The sequence below is a fragment of the Mustela putorius genome, unplaced genomic scaffold (assembly GCF_011764305.1).
Source record: "Mustela putorius furo isolate JIRA1106 unplaced genomic scaffold, ASM1176430v1.1 tig00000873_pilon_pilon_pilon, whole genome shotgun sequence".
NCBI classification, from domain to species: domain Eukaryota; kingdom Metazoa; phylum Chordata; class Mammalia; order Carnivora; family Mustelidae; genus Mustela; species Mustela putorius.
In genome coordinates this window covers 7,314,393-7,331,268 of record NW_025421504.1, presented here as the reverse complement: position 1 = coordinate 7,331,268, position 16,876 = coordinate 7,314,393, and the positions used below count along the sequence as shown (strand labels likewise).

Genomic DNA, 16,876 nt, shown 5'->3' with positions numbered 1-16,876 from the left:
GAGCTTTGCCTTCCCCTGGTGCGGTCTCAGATGGGGAGTCCTCACCCACGCCTTCCACGGAGACTCTCATCCTGCCTAAGCCACGTCCTGTCTCTGTGCTCACCACCAGACCACGGGCCGTGGTGCATGCTCTCCACCTCCCATCTGACCACCCCAGACTTCACCCCGGTTTCAGGCTGTCCTGTAGCTCAGTTGGGCCAGTAAGACGGAAGCTGGGGGCGGGGGGTGGGGAAAGGGGAAATTCTTCAGGACCTCGGATGAAGGGTGTTGAAAGTAGGAGAGAGTAGGGGAGGAAATGGAGCAAAACGGCCCAGAAACCAGGCGGAGCTCATGAGACCCATCTCAGGCAAGATGTCCCCAAGTTCTAGCGGTTCTGACATTACGGTAATTTGGCTTTGTCTACAACTCCCGAATTATGGGCAATTTCAGTCTGTCACCTATCCTGAAATTATGGTAATTTGGATTCATTTGTAGCCCTCAAGTTATGGTAACGTGGGTTGATTTCCAGTCCTGAGAGTGTGGTAATTTAGCCTGTTTGTTTCCTGGGGTGTCTGTTCACGACCAGACTGACTCCCTGCTCAGTGACGCTGCCCAGAGAAGGAAGTGGAATTTAGAAAAGTTTGTGACGGAAACAGGAAGGGCTGGAGGTCTGGGGTTGGGGGTTGGGGGTCCTTGTTTCCCTAGGACCCCGCCACTGTGTTACCTTTGGCCCGGCAGGGAATGTCCACCACCTTCTCCATCTCTGCCGTGATGTGTCTCTCCGGCTCCTTGACAAACTGAGGTGGTTCTGCCAGAGGAAGGACCAGGGGAGGGGCTCAGAGGCATGCTCCTTTTGATACAGCCACTGCTCGGGTCACCCCTAAGAAGGCCCCACACAGCCCTATGGCCCCTACCCCTGGGTGGGTGGGGGGTCCCCAGCAGCCCCGCCCCATCTCACCCAGCACAGACAAGTAGGCCCCGCGGACGACGGCGGGCACGCTGCTGCTGCGCAGGACCACCTCGCACTCATAGTAGCCGGTGTCGCTGCCCGTGGGGCTGGGGATGGTCAGCCGGCGGTTGTAGTCGCTGATGCCGCTCGACAGCGGAACCCCGTCTTTCTTCCAGATGATGTGCAGCTTGATCAGGGGCCTGGAGGGCGAGAGGAAAGCAGGTTCCCAGCCAGGGCGGGGGTGGGTGGGAGGCCAGGCCAGGGCCCCAGCCCGCCTCTTCAAGGGGCAGCCCTCTGGACCTCGGTTTCCTTGTCTACAGAATGGGACAGCTGCACCCCTGTGCCGAGGCCGGGTGTTCCAACGCAGGGAGGCAGCTGAAGCCCAGCCCGGCACTAACTTGGTGCACGGGGCACCAGAGGACAGGAGCCGCTTGGGCTGTGCCTCTTGCTCTTCTGCCCCCTGGCGCAGAGCCCTGTCGGAGCAGAGGCCAGTGGGCAGCACAGCGTTAGAGGTGGGGCGTGAGAGAAACACCCAAGGTTTGAAGAGGGAAAGGCAGGCAGCAGGACATACCTGCCCCTGCCTAGACAGAGGGCGAGTTGGACACCCCCAACCCCGACCTCTCAAGACCCCCCGAGATTGGGTTTGTCCTGTTCCCATTTATTTTATTTTTATATTTTTAAAAGATGGATTAAGAGTGAGAGCACATGCGTGAGCTCGAGGGGGGGACGGAAGGGGGGCCGGGCAGAGAGAGACTCTCCAGCAGACTCTGCAGCGAGTGTGGAGCCCTAGGCCGGCCTTGACCTCACGACCCTGAGATCACGACCTGAGCCGAAACCAAGAGCTGGATGTTTAACGGGATGCTTAACTGACTGAGCCACCTGGGCGCCCCGTGGCCTGCTCTTGTTTGGCACCTGGCGGACCCTCAAGGGGTCTGTGCTAGCTCCACAGGGGGTGCAGAGGGGTCCCATGGAAAAGGGTCTTGAGGTGGAGTAAGTGTGGGCCTTCCTGGCTTGGGGGGGCGTTAGGCAGGTTCTGGGCTGTGGGTCTTCTCTGCACCCTTAGCAAGCTCCACGCAAAGGCCTCTCCCACCCTCGCGGGGAACGCTGCTACAGGACCGCGGTCTGCGAATCTTCAATAGGAGGTGACCCTGGGGGCCTTGGTCTGACTCCCTGCCTGTCCCATCTGATCCGACCACCTCTCCTGAGTGCTTACGAGGCGGGCTCAGCACTCCACCTACACGCCTTGCCGGGGAGGTGGGTGCTCAAATCATTCCCACTTTACAGCCGAGGAGACTGAGGCCCAGAGCACGACAATGGGCCTGGGCCTTGGGCGGTGGCCTTTTCTATCGCCTGGCTTTTCTATCGCTGCTGGCCCGCTGGGTGACCTCGGGCAGGTTGCTTGCCCTCTCTGGCCTTCAGGGTAGCTGTGGGAGGGACAGAAGTCGTGTGGGAAGCACAGCGCGGCACCCACATGTGACGACACTTCAGTTTCCCACGTGAGGGCCATGAGGGTCATATGTGGCCAGGAAGGAGCTCCATTTGCAGCCGACCCCAGGTCTGCCCTCCTGCCAAGGCCCCCACACGCGTCATCGCCCAGCCCTGCGTCCCTGTCCTAGCTGCTTGTGCGCCAGGACTACACCTGACCTCCCAGCTCGCCCTCGGGGCTGCACTGAGGTCTGCTGGCCTGTAACGTCCACCGGGGCCCAGTCTCTCCTTGAGGGCCACAGAGAACAAGCCAGCCGGTCTACGCGTCACCTCATCCTCCAGGGTCAATGTCCCATCTCCTTTCCTGGGTCCCCGCGTGACACGTGCAGACCTCCCTGAACTCAGGCTGGTCCCTCTGGAGCCCCCAGGTCAGGAGCGTTGGCTGGAGTTCAGGGTGCAGGGGAGCAGGAAGAGGGGGACATACTACCCACCTGGCGTTGGCCACACACTCCAGGGTCACCTCCGAGGTCCCAGCCACCACGCTAGTGTTCTTGGGGGGAATGATGATGGTTGGGGCAATGGGGTCCGCAGGCCCCCCGACATCTGGGGAGAGATCAGGAGTTAGCTGGAGACAGAGGGCGGAAAACCCATCTCTGCTCGGGAGATCTTGGTCCTCGTGGAGTGGGGCAGGTGACCACGAGACCAAGGGGAGCCACCCAAGCAGCAGGACCCCAGGGTCCCTGTCACCTCTCCTCCTCCCTCTGGTCATGGGCTCCCATGGTATCCAGCGAATGCCCACTGGAGACCTCCGGGGCCCTCCCCACCTTCCTGTCACACAGCATACCCTCCCCCTGAGCCCCTTCTCCTGTCTGTGCCTTCAAAATCCTTCCCTCCATCCATATTTCTCTTGTGACATTACTTCTTCTCCGGCCCCCTTTTCCACCTGAATGCACACTCTTTATACTGGGTTGAACAGTAACCCCCCAAATTCACGCCCACGGCAGCTGTGGATGCGACCTCGGGAAACAGAGTCTTGCAGGTGTGATCAAGCCAAGAGGAGGTCCTTCTGGATCTGGGTGGGCCCTGAGGCCGATAGCACGTGTCCTCACGAGAGGAGTGGAATGGAGACCCAGACACATGGATACCCAGGGAGAAGGCCGGGTGCACACAGAGGCAGAGACCTGGAGTGAAGCATCCCCAAGGCAAGGAATGAAAGGACTGGCAGCCACTGCTAGAAGCTGGGAGGCGAAAACAGACTCTCCCCCAAAGCCTTCAGGGAGCGCGCAGGCCCGCCGATATCTCAACGTCAGACGTCCGGCCTCTAAAACTGTCCGAAAGACCATTTCTGTTGTTATAAGCCCCGCAGTGTGTAGGACTTTGTGACAGCAGCCCAAGGAAGCTAATATGTTCTCTGGGGCAGGAACCTCACAGAGCCTTGCTTTTGGGCAGAATTAGATCTCCTCCAAATTCGTATGTTGAAGCCCTAACCACGCCCCCCCCATGTGACTGTATTTGGAGATGGGGTCTTTCATCAGTCATTGGCTTGAAGGAGGTCATAAGGGTGGGGCCTTAATCCAACAGGGGGGCTGCCCTGATCAGAAGAGAAAGAGACCCCAGAGCTCTGTCTCTGCCACTCGAGGACACAGCGAGAAGGCGGCTGTCTGCAAGCCAGGAGGGGGAGCCTCAGCGCAACCCAACCATGCTGGTCCCTTGACCTTGGATTTCCCAAACTGCGAGAGGTCACTTCCTGGTCTGAAGCCCCGGCTGGGTAACCTGTGATGAGCGAAGACAGCCTTGCTCAGGCCTCCTCCAGCAGCAGAGACATGCCCGGCACACAGTAGGGGCGCACGCATATTTGTTCAACGAAGACGGGAATGGACCCAGAGCTATCCCTGCGCCACCTCGGGGTCGGTGATTGAAATGCAAGAGAATGTACCGCGAGTGGGCTTTCTAAACACGCCACAAGGCCGTACCCTGAACTCTTCTACCAGAGGGAATAGCTTTGCTTTTTGCCTTGAGTTCTTTAAGAAGTGGCCCGGCTCTTGATGGGTCAGCACAGGCCCAATATGGGCAGAAACTCCCTCCATGAACCTGCTCCAGGGCTCCTGGAAGAACCACCACGCAGGGCTTTTTCTCTCCCGAAAACCCACCCAGTTGCCTCCTTCCCGGGAGGTTCCAGAGGCAGCCGACTGTAATGACCCTCACAGCCCTGGGTGGGCGGGGATCGGGGACAGTGCCAGGGCGTCCTTTATGGGGAGAGTGTATCACGGCCCCACTGCCACCCTGGGCCACCCCGGTCTGCCTCGGGCAGGTTTTCCTGCCTGGACTCCAGACTTTGCTAGAAAAGGGAATAAAATGTAAAAAATAAGGTAAAATGAAGAGGGAAGAAAGGAAGCATATAAAGCAAAATAATTGCAACAATATAAAAGCCTCATGTAGGTGCCATAAAGAGTGATCGGATTGAAAGCTGCTGATATAGCTAAATCCATAAAAGTGTGCTCTAAGTTGTTTATTACATGCTGGGGCTCGCAGGTACCGCGGCCCAGATTAATGGGGCAGGAGGAGGAGACAGACAGTTAGAGCCCAAGTGACGCGTCCCACTGCGGAGCCAGGTAAGCAGAGCCCTCGGAGTTTAAAGGTAAGAGGGGCAGCCCAGGGCCTCAGGGTGGCTCGCCAGGTGGAGGGGAGACAGACATCCACCGGGGACCCTGGGGTTCATGCCTCAGTCTTGGCAGGGGAGGGACCAGCCACAGCTGGAGACCCCTGGACCCAGCAGAGGAGAGCTGGGAGGGTCAGGAGGACCTGGTTCAAAACTTTGTTCCACCCCAGCCATCAGGGGTGGGGGCCAGGGAGGGGGGTGCGGGGAGCCTCAGAGGGGTCTTGATTTTTCTCCAAGGCAATATGGGAATAAAAATGACTGTATCGCAGGGTTCTGTGAGTTCAGCCCCTCGCTCAACAGATCTTTGCTGGGGGAGGGCTCTGTTCGTGCCACACTGTGCTGGGCACCAGGGATCCCCCACTAAGGGAGATGGGCAGGGGTCTGTCCTCATGGAACGCATGGTCTGGATCTCAGATCAGTGCTTAGACATTTATCGGATCAGAGCTGGCAGGATGGCTTCTGGGAAGAAGGGCCCCGGTGGGGGCGGCCAAGCTGCCCGGGGGGAATGCGCAGTACTGGGCGCGGAGTCGGTACTCCTCCTGGGGTGGACCGGCCTATGCTGGGGGACAGCTTCCTTGTCTCCCTCCCCGCACCTGCCCAAACCGCGTAATGGACCCAGAGGCTACCAGGCGAAAGGTGCAGACCCTCCAGGACCTTCCGACTGGGGGTAAGAGGTCCCATCCATCCGGCCCGTTCCCCGCACTCTGCTGAACCCGCCTACTCCCTCACCATGACGGCCACCGGCCACCGGTCATTATCATCATCCAGAATTTACAGACGAGAAAGCGGAGAAAGCTGGAGACATTAAGTAGTTTACTTCCCAGTGATAGTCACTAATGAGGGACAAAATCAGGAATGCGACCAGGTCTCTGGGGCTGCAAACGCGTACCATTAACCACTCCCCAAATCATCTCTCTGGCTCAGTCCTTGCTCGGGCGCAGAGGGAAACAAATCTCCCTTTTGGCCTCCGTCCGCTCTGCTGGAAGTTGTCTGAACATACCTCTGAGCACCTACTCGGCCTTTACCCCCAGCTCCTGGCTGCCACCGGCGTAGTTCTTGGCTGCCACCGGCGTCCCTGGTCCCTCTCCCCCAGCTCCACGCATGCATTCTCCTTCCCCTGTCACCCGTCACCTCCTAGTTGAAGTCCCCTTTTCTCCACCCTGATTCTCTTCGACCGCTCTGGACATGTAGCTCTGTGGACCTCCCTCCCCGAGCCTCCAGGACCCCCCACCTGCACTGTGCTTCACGCGGCGCTCCCTTTCTCTGGTCCCCAGAAGTAAAGAAGCCAACGGCCCTTGTCGCTCCCACCCCTACACCCGGTTCCCTGGCTCCCCCTGGCCTCATCAGCTCCCCAATCTGGAGTGGTGTGAAGGCAGAGATGGACAGCTCGAGGTGGACCGGGGATGTCAAGACGGCCCTGGGCGGCACGGACTTGGCCTCAAGCAGAACACACCTTGCTGAACACACCCCCCGCACAGCTAGCAGCTCCTTGCCTGCTAGCTCTTCGGATGCACCAGGGCTCTCCACACAGGCAAAGTTGGATCCTGCTGCCCCAGGACGATTCTGATAATGGGCACCAGGAGGGACACCACTGTGCTGCATTCTTCCCAGGTCACCTCCTCGAATCGTCCCAAGTACACTTTGCCAGAGATACCAGGAAACAGAAGTTCAAGGACCACGTGACTCACCTGGGCCACAGGTCAAGTGCGTGTGTGTGCGCGCGGGGGGTGTGGGCAGGGAGCTAAGCTACTCTCCTAGGCAGACATCGACATGGGGGCCGCGAACCACAGGTGGCTGGGAGCTCTTGAAATGTGACTGGCGCCCCTTTGATTGAACGGGATTTAATTTGATCTAATTTACATTTAATTAAAAACAGATCCCCAAATCAGCTATTAGAACACTTTTAAGTATGTGTAGAACAACTCGGGTATCCACCACCACCTTTCCAGCTGTAAATCTGATGACGTTTCAATGCAGATCACGTATTTCAGAGGAGAACTCAGCAGCCCAAAGATGTGCTCAGAGCATGAAACGCACAGAGATTTCAGGGACTCAGTAGGAAAGAGAAGCCCAGCGTCAAGGACCTCGTTAATATTTTCTGTCGATTGTATGTGAAAATGGTAATGTTTTAGATATGTTGGGGCAAATAAAACACATTAATAAAATTAATTTCCCGTTGCTTTTTCCTTTTTTAAAAATGAGGCGTTGCTTTTTAAAAACGACTGGCAAATTGTAAATTACTCCTGTGGCTCCCATTGTGTTTCCATCGGACAGCGCAGCTCTGATTCCTGCGTGTGGGGCCACGGTCCAGGGTTGACAGTCTGTGCGAGGTCACCAGGGTGACCTCTGGGCAGGGATCTGCTCCCAGCTCCCGGGGTGGGGGGGCGCTGGCCTTGTTCTTAACTTCTCCATTTCTGAAGAGCAGGGGCATCCCTCCACCTGCCCGCCCCAGGGCCTCTAAGAAAGTGTCCCCGGGGCAGAGGAGGGCTGAAGGGGTGAGGAGGGGGAGCAGAGGGAGGGGCCGGGCTCCCCGAGATCAGCGAGGGCGGCTGGTGGTGGGTGAAGTGGCAGTCGCTCCTGGTAAATTGGCTGGCAGGCAGGCTGCGGGATTTGTGTCGGTGACATGAACAGGGTTTTGAAGTGCAATCACTCGTGGGAGGAGAAATTAGCTGAAAATCAGCTGATGCTGCTCTTAATCCAGTACAAATCGCCACGTGAGAGCAGAAGGCGAGGGTGATGCGGTGGGGGAAACAGACAGCCGGGGGAGGCTTGGGTGGATACGGGGGTCCGGAAGGGTCCCTCGGGCCAGATGCAGGGCTGGGGTGGGAGCGGCGATGGAGCAAGGAGTGAAGGACATCCCGAGTCCGCCCGCAGGGCCACGGGCTTAAGGCCTGAGAGGAGGAGGCTGGGTGTTGGGGAGAAGCACAGAGTGGGGGACTCCAGCCTCTGGTCCCAGGGTAAACTGAGTCATTCAGGAAGACACCTGGCTTGACTCAGACTGTGAACACTGCCTCTTCCCCAGTGACTGAATTCTACTACTCTAGGTATTCTGATCACATGATGGCTGGGCCCCAGGCTACGGGGACCAGACCAAGACCCTAGCCCAGATCAATATCAGAAGGTATACATGTGACCCCGATGGGGGGAGGAACCCCGCTCTGTGCATTCAGGTGTCCTTTTAGGCCGACTCGAAGCTGAGGCTGGAGAAAGAGGGAATTCCAGGAATATGGGAAGGGGTTCTGCTGGTGCACAGAAGACTCAGGAATGGACACGGTAGGGCTCTGGAATGTTTTGGGCCTTCCAGACACCCGGCAGACAGAGGCAGGATCAGGGTCAGGACACAGGAAGGCCCCATGCAGACCCACACCCACCTCCTGCTGCCGGTGGCTCTGTCCCCACGAGACCATGGATGATAAATGAGACTTGCTTTGGGAGCAGGAGTGGTACAGATGTGGACGGACGTGAACATCTGGATCCCCCAGCTTGTGGGGTTGTTCGGCTGCTGCGGCAAGCTCTGGTCCTACGTACTCGGAGCTTCCAGGCCTGGCCTAGCTGCAGGAGCCACGCCACGCCACCCGCCTTCTCTCTCCCAAGGACGGAGTGCAGAGGGAGGAGGGGTCCAGGCTGGTTGGTGAGGATCAGGCCAGGGGGGGCGCCCCAGCATTTCCATTGGGGACCAGACCCCTGCCTTCAGTCTCTGCTGGACAAATCTCTGTCTGCCAAAGGAGACCCAAGGAACCACCCCTTTGCCTCTGCTACTGGGGAGAGCTGAATCTCTTCCAGGGCGCTGGGTGGTTTCTAGATGGGCAGAGAGACATTTTCAGGCAGGAGTCTGGGCAGAGGGCCTGTTCCCATGAGTGGAGATGGCCTGGCTCGGGGGAGTGCTTTGTATGGACCAGCGGAGCAGAAGCTGTGAGAGTGGTTCTCTCCGAATGAGCTCCCCATCTCCTGCACGGGCTCCCCATCAGCACCTGAGCCCCAGAAGCAGCTGTAAGCCACACACGCACACTCTCCCCTGCATCTCATGTCCTCCCCGTGCTCCCAGTGCTGGGGCTCCGCCTCCAATTCCTCGGGGCCCCTCCGCTGCCCTACTCTAGCCTTCGCACTCCGCCACCATTCCATCTTTCCAACGACCCCCTGGAGCCCCGTTCCCAAGATTTAATGACGCGCTCCTCCATCCGTCCCGGGCCTGGCCGCTTACTTACTCTCCACGGCAAGAGTGATGGGCTGGCTGGTCTTGTTATCTCCGTTCTTGTCATTAACAGCCTGCACGTAGTAGCGGCCTGCGTCGGGAGCCACCGTCGACAGGATGACGAGGGTGTTCTCCAGGGTGATGGCTCTGTGCAGAGGAAAGGGATCTGTCACATGGGGGCCCGGGGGCTCTGAGCATTGGAGGATGGGGCGTGGGGGATAAGAAGCCGGAGGCCCCTGGAGCCCCTCCTCCAGCCCCACTCCCGGGACCACTCGTGGCCTCAACTCTAGCAGGACTCTTTGCAGAGGATCCCAACATGCCGTGGGTGCCGGGGTCGGACCCAAACCCAGCACGGGCACAGAGGTCCGAGACCATCCCCGGGAGGCTTCCCGGCCCCCACCCCACGCCTGGTCCTGGGCGTCCGAGCCCCCATGGCCTTCCGTTCTTTCCTTCATCACAGCTTCGATGCTGAGTGTGACCCTCTCTGCACCAGGAGGGTCCAGCACCAAAGAAATCCATTCAGTGGACAGGAACAAGGAACGAATGAGGAGGAATGAGGACGGATGATCATGAATTTAGAGATGAGCAGAATCATTCCAGAATCGATATCTTAACCTAATCCTACATTTGTTGGGATTGATCCCAAAGCCACAAGTGGACTGTAACACCCATGACGGGGGTTCCTCTGGCCCCCCCAGCTCCCTCTCGGGCCGTCAGGTGCTCTCTTCCCAAAGCCGATCAACAAGAATGAAACTGTTGCGGGCTGAAGAGGAAAGAGGACAGCTAGGCAGTGGGGTGCAGGTTCCTTCTGCTGGGGTCCCACCATGCAGCCCCGCAGCACCTGGTCTGCAGGCAGGGAAAGGCGCCGGTCCAGGCGGGAAGCTGGGAGCCCCATCTGACATGGGGGAGACAGCACCAGGAGCACCGCCCACGTCCCCTCTGCCTGCGCCCCCCCAGCCCCGCTGCCCCCGGTTCTCTCCATGACAAACAAAACCATTAGTTTGTCAAGTCTAGCTCGGATTTTAATGTGATGTACCCGAGACAGCTGTTAAACATCCTTAATGTTAGTTTAACAAGGACAGACCCAGTTGAATTCTTTGCAAATTTTCCCATTAGGTGAATGTTACAGAGTTTTAAACAGGCTTTCAAATAAACATCCCCACTAATGCCTCTCTAGCTGGGCCATGCTGGTGTCCCCTCTCTCCTGGTTCTGGAAGGTTCCTGGGCTGAGTCTCATAATGCCAGCAGAGCTCTGGGAAGTAGGGAGGGGAAAGCCCTCCCGCCCCAATTCTTGGGGACCCTAACAGTACCCATTTTTCCCCCCTGGAGGAAAACCACCCTCCAGTTAATGAGCTGATAGGAAGTTCAGATAACACCAGGCTAAAATATTTTAAAAGTGACAAGCTGGGACAGGAACAGGGACCATTCCCTCCCTGGAAGTCTCCTGCCGAGGTCCTGGTCCTTTAGTGTAGCTGTGGGCCAGGCCAGGGTTGGGGAGGGGACTAACGTGATGAGCGGCAGTGCCCCTGGACCACTTGAAGGGAGCTTCCCTCCCTCTCCTGACACTGTGGCACTGGAGGAGTGGCTGAAGGAAGTTTCTGGAAGCTGGGCGCAGCCAGGTCACACTCCCCGGGCACCTGCCTATCCTGAGCCTCCTCTGGCTTCCAGGGAGGGCTCCCATGTCCAGGGCTTTCTCTCCTTGACCAGGAAGACCCACCTCACCCCCTCATCTCTGCTTTTGCTCTATGTTGTCTACATTACGAAGGATTCTTCTAGGTCAGTGGTTCTCAACCGGGGGTGGCTTCACCCTGTAGGGGACACTGGACAATGTCCAGACACGTGCTGGTATCACAGCTGTGGGGCTGTGATAGGAACTAGCGGGTACAGGTCAGGGATGCTGCTAAGGGTCCTACAACGCCCTGTACTACCCACACAACGGTTCTTCAGGCCCCAAGTGGGGCCTGGGCCGTGGTGGAGATGGTTCCAGGTGGGAGGGCAAAGCGGGGGCCAGGTCATCCCTGTTTCAGGCTCCCCTTCCAGTGAGACACGCAGCAGCCGGGAAGCCGGGTGGGGGTGTGGGGCTGGGCTGGGGGGATACGGCAGAAGCTGTATGTGCCATCTTCAGGCTCGGACCCTGAGGGCTCCTGTGGGACTCCTAGGTGCTCCCCTCAGTCGGAACAGGGCTGAGGACAGCTGAGCCCCTATCAGCTGGGCCCTCGAATGACTGTGGAGGAGCGTCCCTCTCCTCCCTTGCCTCTGCTGGGACTTCAAACGAGCTAAGCCCCTGGGATTTGGGGGTCTGTCCCTGCAGCTGGCGTTGCCTTGACTCATACTATGGGCAAGGAGAACACTCTGGATCGAGGCCCTCAGGGCCAGGGCTGGAGCTCCGAATGTGGCAGAGGGACTGGAAGCCCTCACGGCCTTTGACCCGCCCTCCCCCTGCCCTCAGCAGGTGGCTGAGGAAGGTCCCTGGACTTCCCGCCTTCTGCAGCATGACCACCCCCTCGATAGATGGTTCTGGAATGGCCCCGTACCTCACTTGCCAAGGGCACAGAGCTGTTCCTGGCACTCAGAGGGCCTTCTGGCCTCCTGCACCCCAGACTCACTCAACTCTGAAGGAAGCTGCTGGAATTTGCACGAGGCACGGAGGTCAGGGTTCGGCTCTCAGGCAGGGACGGGTTTCTGTTCCCCAGCCACACTCTTCAGGCGCCAACGGACTCGATTTTTCCCACTTCTATCACTGGCCCAGCTCCCACCCTGCCTTCCGTCCCTCCTCCTACTAAGCCACACCTTTCCTCCCCCTCGGCTCCACGGGGGCCCCGTTGGTAATTTAATTAAGAATAAAAGAAATCGTCGTAGAACCTGCCCGAAGCCCCCAGCATGGGTCTTTGCAGGGCGTCCTGTCTCCTTTCCAACAGGGAGCACCAGGGCGCCGGCGAAGTGTGGCTAATCGGCGTCCCTGCCCCGGCAGCGAGGGGGCCCCGCGGAGACAGCAGCTGCCGCGGGCGCCCCGCACGCCCCTCTGGCCGACGGCGCGCAGCAGATACGAATCTCCGGCAAACAGACGCCGGGGAATTTGCTTCCAGGGACCTCTCCTCTCCGCCAGGAATATTAATCTGCTGTAACTGCTGAGATACTATCTCTACAGCCCTCCTTCGTGTGCTTGGCTGGAGCGCTGCAGCGGGCGGGAAGGCGGCGGGTGTGACCACGAAGGCGGCATGTGTCTGCGCGCCAAGATCTCTCTGTCCCGGCGCCAGAGGCTGTTGGGAACGGAGAGGGGGTGAGGACGGAGGGTAGGAGGGAGAAGAGGGGGTGGCACGGTGTGAGGCGCGGGGCGATGGGAGCGAGGGCGGAGAGAGGCTCTCATCCGCCACAGCGGACGCTGGGGAGACGCGCCCACGAGCCCTCCGGCGGCCACGGCGCTCGCTGTGACCTGTCACAGCGCTGCTCTGGCCCCCGAGTCTGGATGCGGCCTCAGCATCCTTCTCCACACAGCCTTCCAGGCGGCCTCGGTCCGCTGACCGGCCTGCGGGCTGCCATCACAGGCACACCTGGAGCTGAGCGAGAACCTCAGAGAAGGGGGCCGGGGAAGGCTGGGGACACGCGTGTTCACAGGTGTCTCCACACCTGTGTGGGGGAGCACCACGCCCCCCTTGTGCAGCTCAGTCTCACTGTCTGTGTGAAGGGTAAATCACGTTCTGCTGGCTTTACTGACCCTTAAGGAGGTGTGAGGAAGCCTGAGCCTCCTACAGCAGGAGTCTGTCCACCCTCCTGTTAACCTGGGCGGCGGAAAGACGACCCCGGTGCTCCCCCAGCTCTGAAGCCACACCCTTTGCCATGTGACTTCGCAGGTCTTCCCACTCAAGAGGCACGGTGCATCCCCCTGCTTCTGGAGGCTGAGTCCTACCATGTGACTCACTTCGACCACCGGGATGTTAGCAGAAGCTTGGCAAATCCATGTTTCTGCTCCCTCCCTAGTCCTCTGCAACTTCTAGAAGCCGGGCGCTAGCTGGCTGGAGGATGGGACACGTGGAGCAGAGCCTCTGGTTAATGTGACCTGCCAATCCGACCCCAGGCAAGTCAGGGAGACCGAGCCAAGGTCCCCCAGTCTGCACATTCAGAGGACACAGAAATGTTCACTGCCTTGAGCCCCTGGGACCTTTTGTTATGCAGCATTTCTGTGTCTGTGGGTAACGGACATATTCTAGGACAGTGGTTCTCAATTGTGGCTGCACATCAGAATCTCTGGGGAGCTATGCGCCAGGGTACACCCCATGTCAACAAACCAGAATGTGCAGGGCTAGGATCTAAAGATCAACTCGTCTTAAATCGTCCAAAACAATTTTAACAGGTAACCAGGTTGAGAATCACTGTACCAGGACCAATTCTCTGCACGCACAATCACTTTATCCTTCTTCTCTTCTTGTCTGGGTCCCTGTTGTCACATAATTTCCATGCAAGACAGAACCAAGGACCCTGACTCTGGAATCGGGAAGCCTGGAACCAGCTGTGTGAGACCCGGCAACGTAGCTCAGCTCCGGGGCACTCTCCTGTCCAGAAAGCGGAGCCAAAGCCAGCCCCCTCGCAGGACTGCGGCGCCGGTCATTCCTCCTGCGGGTGCGAGCTGGGCGTGCGCTCTGGGGACTGAAAGGGGAACGAGACACAGTGTCTTGCGCAGGGAGGTACACGCCCATCTAGGAGAGGATGGCGTGTGTAGTGTGCTCAGCCCAGGTTCGAGGACACAGCGGCCACTTAATGAGCGACAGCCACTGTTTGTGCTGGGATGCTATCATGCTATCCTTCTAAGGCCTCTCTCAGCCCAAGGGCAAGCACTGTCCATCGTGGCTCCCACTTCCCATAGCCGAGGATGGGTTCCGCCCACAGCTGACCTGTGGCCTGCGGGGACCAGGACAAAGGTGGTCTTTCTTGTTTTCTGGGAGCAGGGAAGAGCTGGAGTCCAAAAGGGCCTAGGCTGGCTCCGGACCCCGAGGCGGAATCAGGAGAGCCGGGAGTGTCCCCAGAGGAAACGCTTTGCCCCCGGCGCCCTGTGAAGGTGTTGGCTCCACAGCAACTGCACCCCCTGCCTGGCTGCCACAACCCACGCCCTGGGCCACACAGAGGGGTCCTTGTTACTGCTGAAAGGGCCATGTGTTTCTCTCCCTGCCGGGGCCTCCCCTGGCCTCCCCTCCTCCCGGCAGCCAAAACACACACAGCCACACCCGCACCCCACACAGGAAGCAGCTGGGCGGCCACCCTGCCGGGGACACGCCAGCGCCCTCCTGCAGATGGGCATGGCTTCTGTGGCTGACTGTTGGGGGTTTAAGTGCTTTGGGAAGCTGCTGAGGGGGGGCCAACGCCCTGGGGTTCCCCAGGAAAGCCACCGAGCTGTTGTGTCTCCAAGTCTTCACATGGGTGTTCCCAGAAAGCCCCTCCTTGTAAGCCACCCTTCTCTTGCCATCGGGGAGGTCCCAGATCCCCTCCCCACCAGGGCGAGCCTCCTGGGTCCCCCCTCCAGGGCAGGGCCTCACATGCGACTGCTGGGCGGGATCTTGCGGCCGTCCCGGAACCAGGTCACCTGTGGCCGTGGGAAGCTGGAGATGCGTGGGGCGCGGATGACAGCTGCTTCTCCGTGGGAGACACTCTGGTGCTTCTCGCCTTCCTCAAAGCTCCCCATGTCTGCAGGAGGGAAGAGCAGATGTGGGGGTCAGACTGCCCAGCTCCTGCGCTGGGCGTGGCGGTGGCAGGAGGACTGTAGGGAAGGAAGCTGCTGGGCTCAGACCACCCACCTGACCCCATCACCCTACCCTAGAAGCCCATCATTAGGAAATGTCCCTCTTTGAGCTTTTTGGGTCTATAGCCATATCCGTGAACTGATCAATTCATCCCGCAACCATGAAGAGGCTGGTCATTATTTCACACATTTTACAAAGGGAAAAACTGCCCAGACGGGCTCCGAGAGGTTCCTCGACTTGTCCAAGGGCACGGGGCTAGGAAGGGGCAGAACCAGGATTTGAACTCAGATCTGCATCTGGAAGGGCGGTTGGGGTTTCAGCGTGACGTGAAGGGCGTAGCACGGGGCTCATGGGGCTGGTGTGCTAGGTTCTTGGTGGAGGCAAGGCTGGGTACACTGCAGAGGATGGGGTCTTGGATGCTCACGGAGAAAGGAGGGGATTTTCCTCCTCTGCCTTGGGTGGGAGGCCCATGCATGTGTGAATGGAAGCACCATATTGCTCTTTTAGAAACATGCCTATCCCGCTGGCAGATAAGCAGGGAACATTTCTCCCAGCTCTGGTGTGTCAGCCAGAAGGGGAAGAGAGCCGCAGAGAAGCAGAATCGAGTGACTTCTGGTCGCCCACCTGGCTGCGGGAACCGCGGCAGGGTTTGAGTCTAGTAGCAGAGGGCTACGCTGGATACAGGAAGGGGTGTCTCTGCTGAACGTCAGGACTTTTGAACATGAATGCACATCCTTGCTGCTCAAAGTGTGGTCCGTGGGCCGGCAGCCTGGGCGCCCCTGGGAAGCTGCTAGAGATGCAGAGTCTCAAGGCCTACCCCGGACCTACTGAATCAGAACGGGCATCGTCACCAGACCCCCGGTGAAGGGCATGGTCCACGTTCAAGTGTGAGAAGCATCATGGTCCCCAGCTTGGCCATGAGAAAAAGTGCTGATGCCAAGTTCAAGAACTCACCATCAGATTTCTGTTTCCCCTGGTACGGCGTGTGAGCTGACCATCAGCATTTCCATGTGCAATCAGATTCCGACCACCGAACACTGAGCTGCATGTCCCCATGGCCCACTGTCCCCTCCCCCGCCCAGGGGGCCACGTTCCAAGCCACCTGGTCTCCTGCTGCTTTGACTGTTATTTCCCAACCCCTTGAACACCGCTGCCTCTTCTCCCTCTCCTTCAACCAGGTATCCCCCAGGCTGGCTAAGCCTCCGAACCCCCTGAGGGGCCTTTAAGGTCCCCCAAGGGGCGGATGGGATGCAGGCGTGGGTATTTCTGAAGCAGCTCAGGTAGTTTCAACATGAGCCAAGGTTGAGAATGACCAGCTGGGCTCAAGCTAGTGGCTCTTAACAGTGGGTCTCAGAATCCTCTGGAACTTGGTAAGCCCATAGTTGTCCCCACCCTTCCCTCCTCCCCATGGAAAGGCCCTGCTTTGATGCACCCGGATCTCCGAGTGCTTGATTTACTCTCTCCAGGACGCTGCCGCACGCCAAAGTTTGAGAACCACGCACCCACCCTCTCCTTTTCCAAAGTCCTGGGTTCGGTTCTCCTCCTGCCACACTGCCTCCCCTCCTCTGATGATGATGACCAGAGCCCCTCTACAAAGACTCTCCTATCTGTTCTGGCTCTTCTCTGAGCTCCAAAACCCAACACTTGATTCCCAACAAAAATGTTGGCCTTTCATACCTCCTTCTCGTGATCTTCTGTGTATAGCTCCTTCCTGCTCCTGCCCTCGAGCCTTCTGTGGTGCTGTGCTTCCTTCCCTGTCCTGACAAAGTCCTCTGATTCCTCCTCTTGGTTACCCCTCTCATTCACCAAGCCCTCTGACCTTAGTTCCCACAGGCCCACCACCAAGCGAACCCTGTCACTCCAGCTGCTCTGACCACCCCCCACAACAAGGTCTCCATAGGCTCCCCCCCAACCCATCATCTCTCACACTCTTCCTAATT

General features: G+C 58.7%; 1 protein-coding gene across 2 annotated transcripts in view; it reads right to left on the bottom strand.

Annotated features, from left to right (window-relative positions):
* Nucleotides 1-16,876, bottom strand: part of SDK2 (sidekick cell adhesion molecule 2) — a 250,550-nt gene that overhangs the window by 77,757 nt on the left and 155,917 nt on the right. For both annotated transcript variants that reach the window (XM_004749035.3, XM_045085974.1), the window contains 5 exons: nucleotides 14,733-14,880; nucleotides 9,218-9,351; nucleotides 2,845-2,956; nucleotides 938-1,128; nucleotides 704-787 (listed from right to left, as the gene is read on the bottom strand). In XM_004749035.3, coding sequence (XP_004749092.1) covers nucleotides 704-787; nucleotides 938-1,128; nucleotides 2,845-2,956; nucleotides 9,218-9,351; nucleotides 14,733-14,880 — 669 coding nt within the window. The remainder of the gene's footprint in view (nucleotides 1-703; nucleotides 788-937; nucleotides 1,129-2,844; nucleotides 2,957-9,217; nucleotides 9,352-14,732; nucleotides 14,881-16,876) is intronic.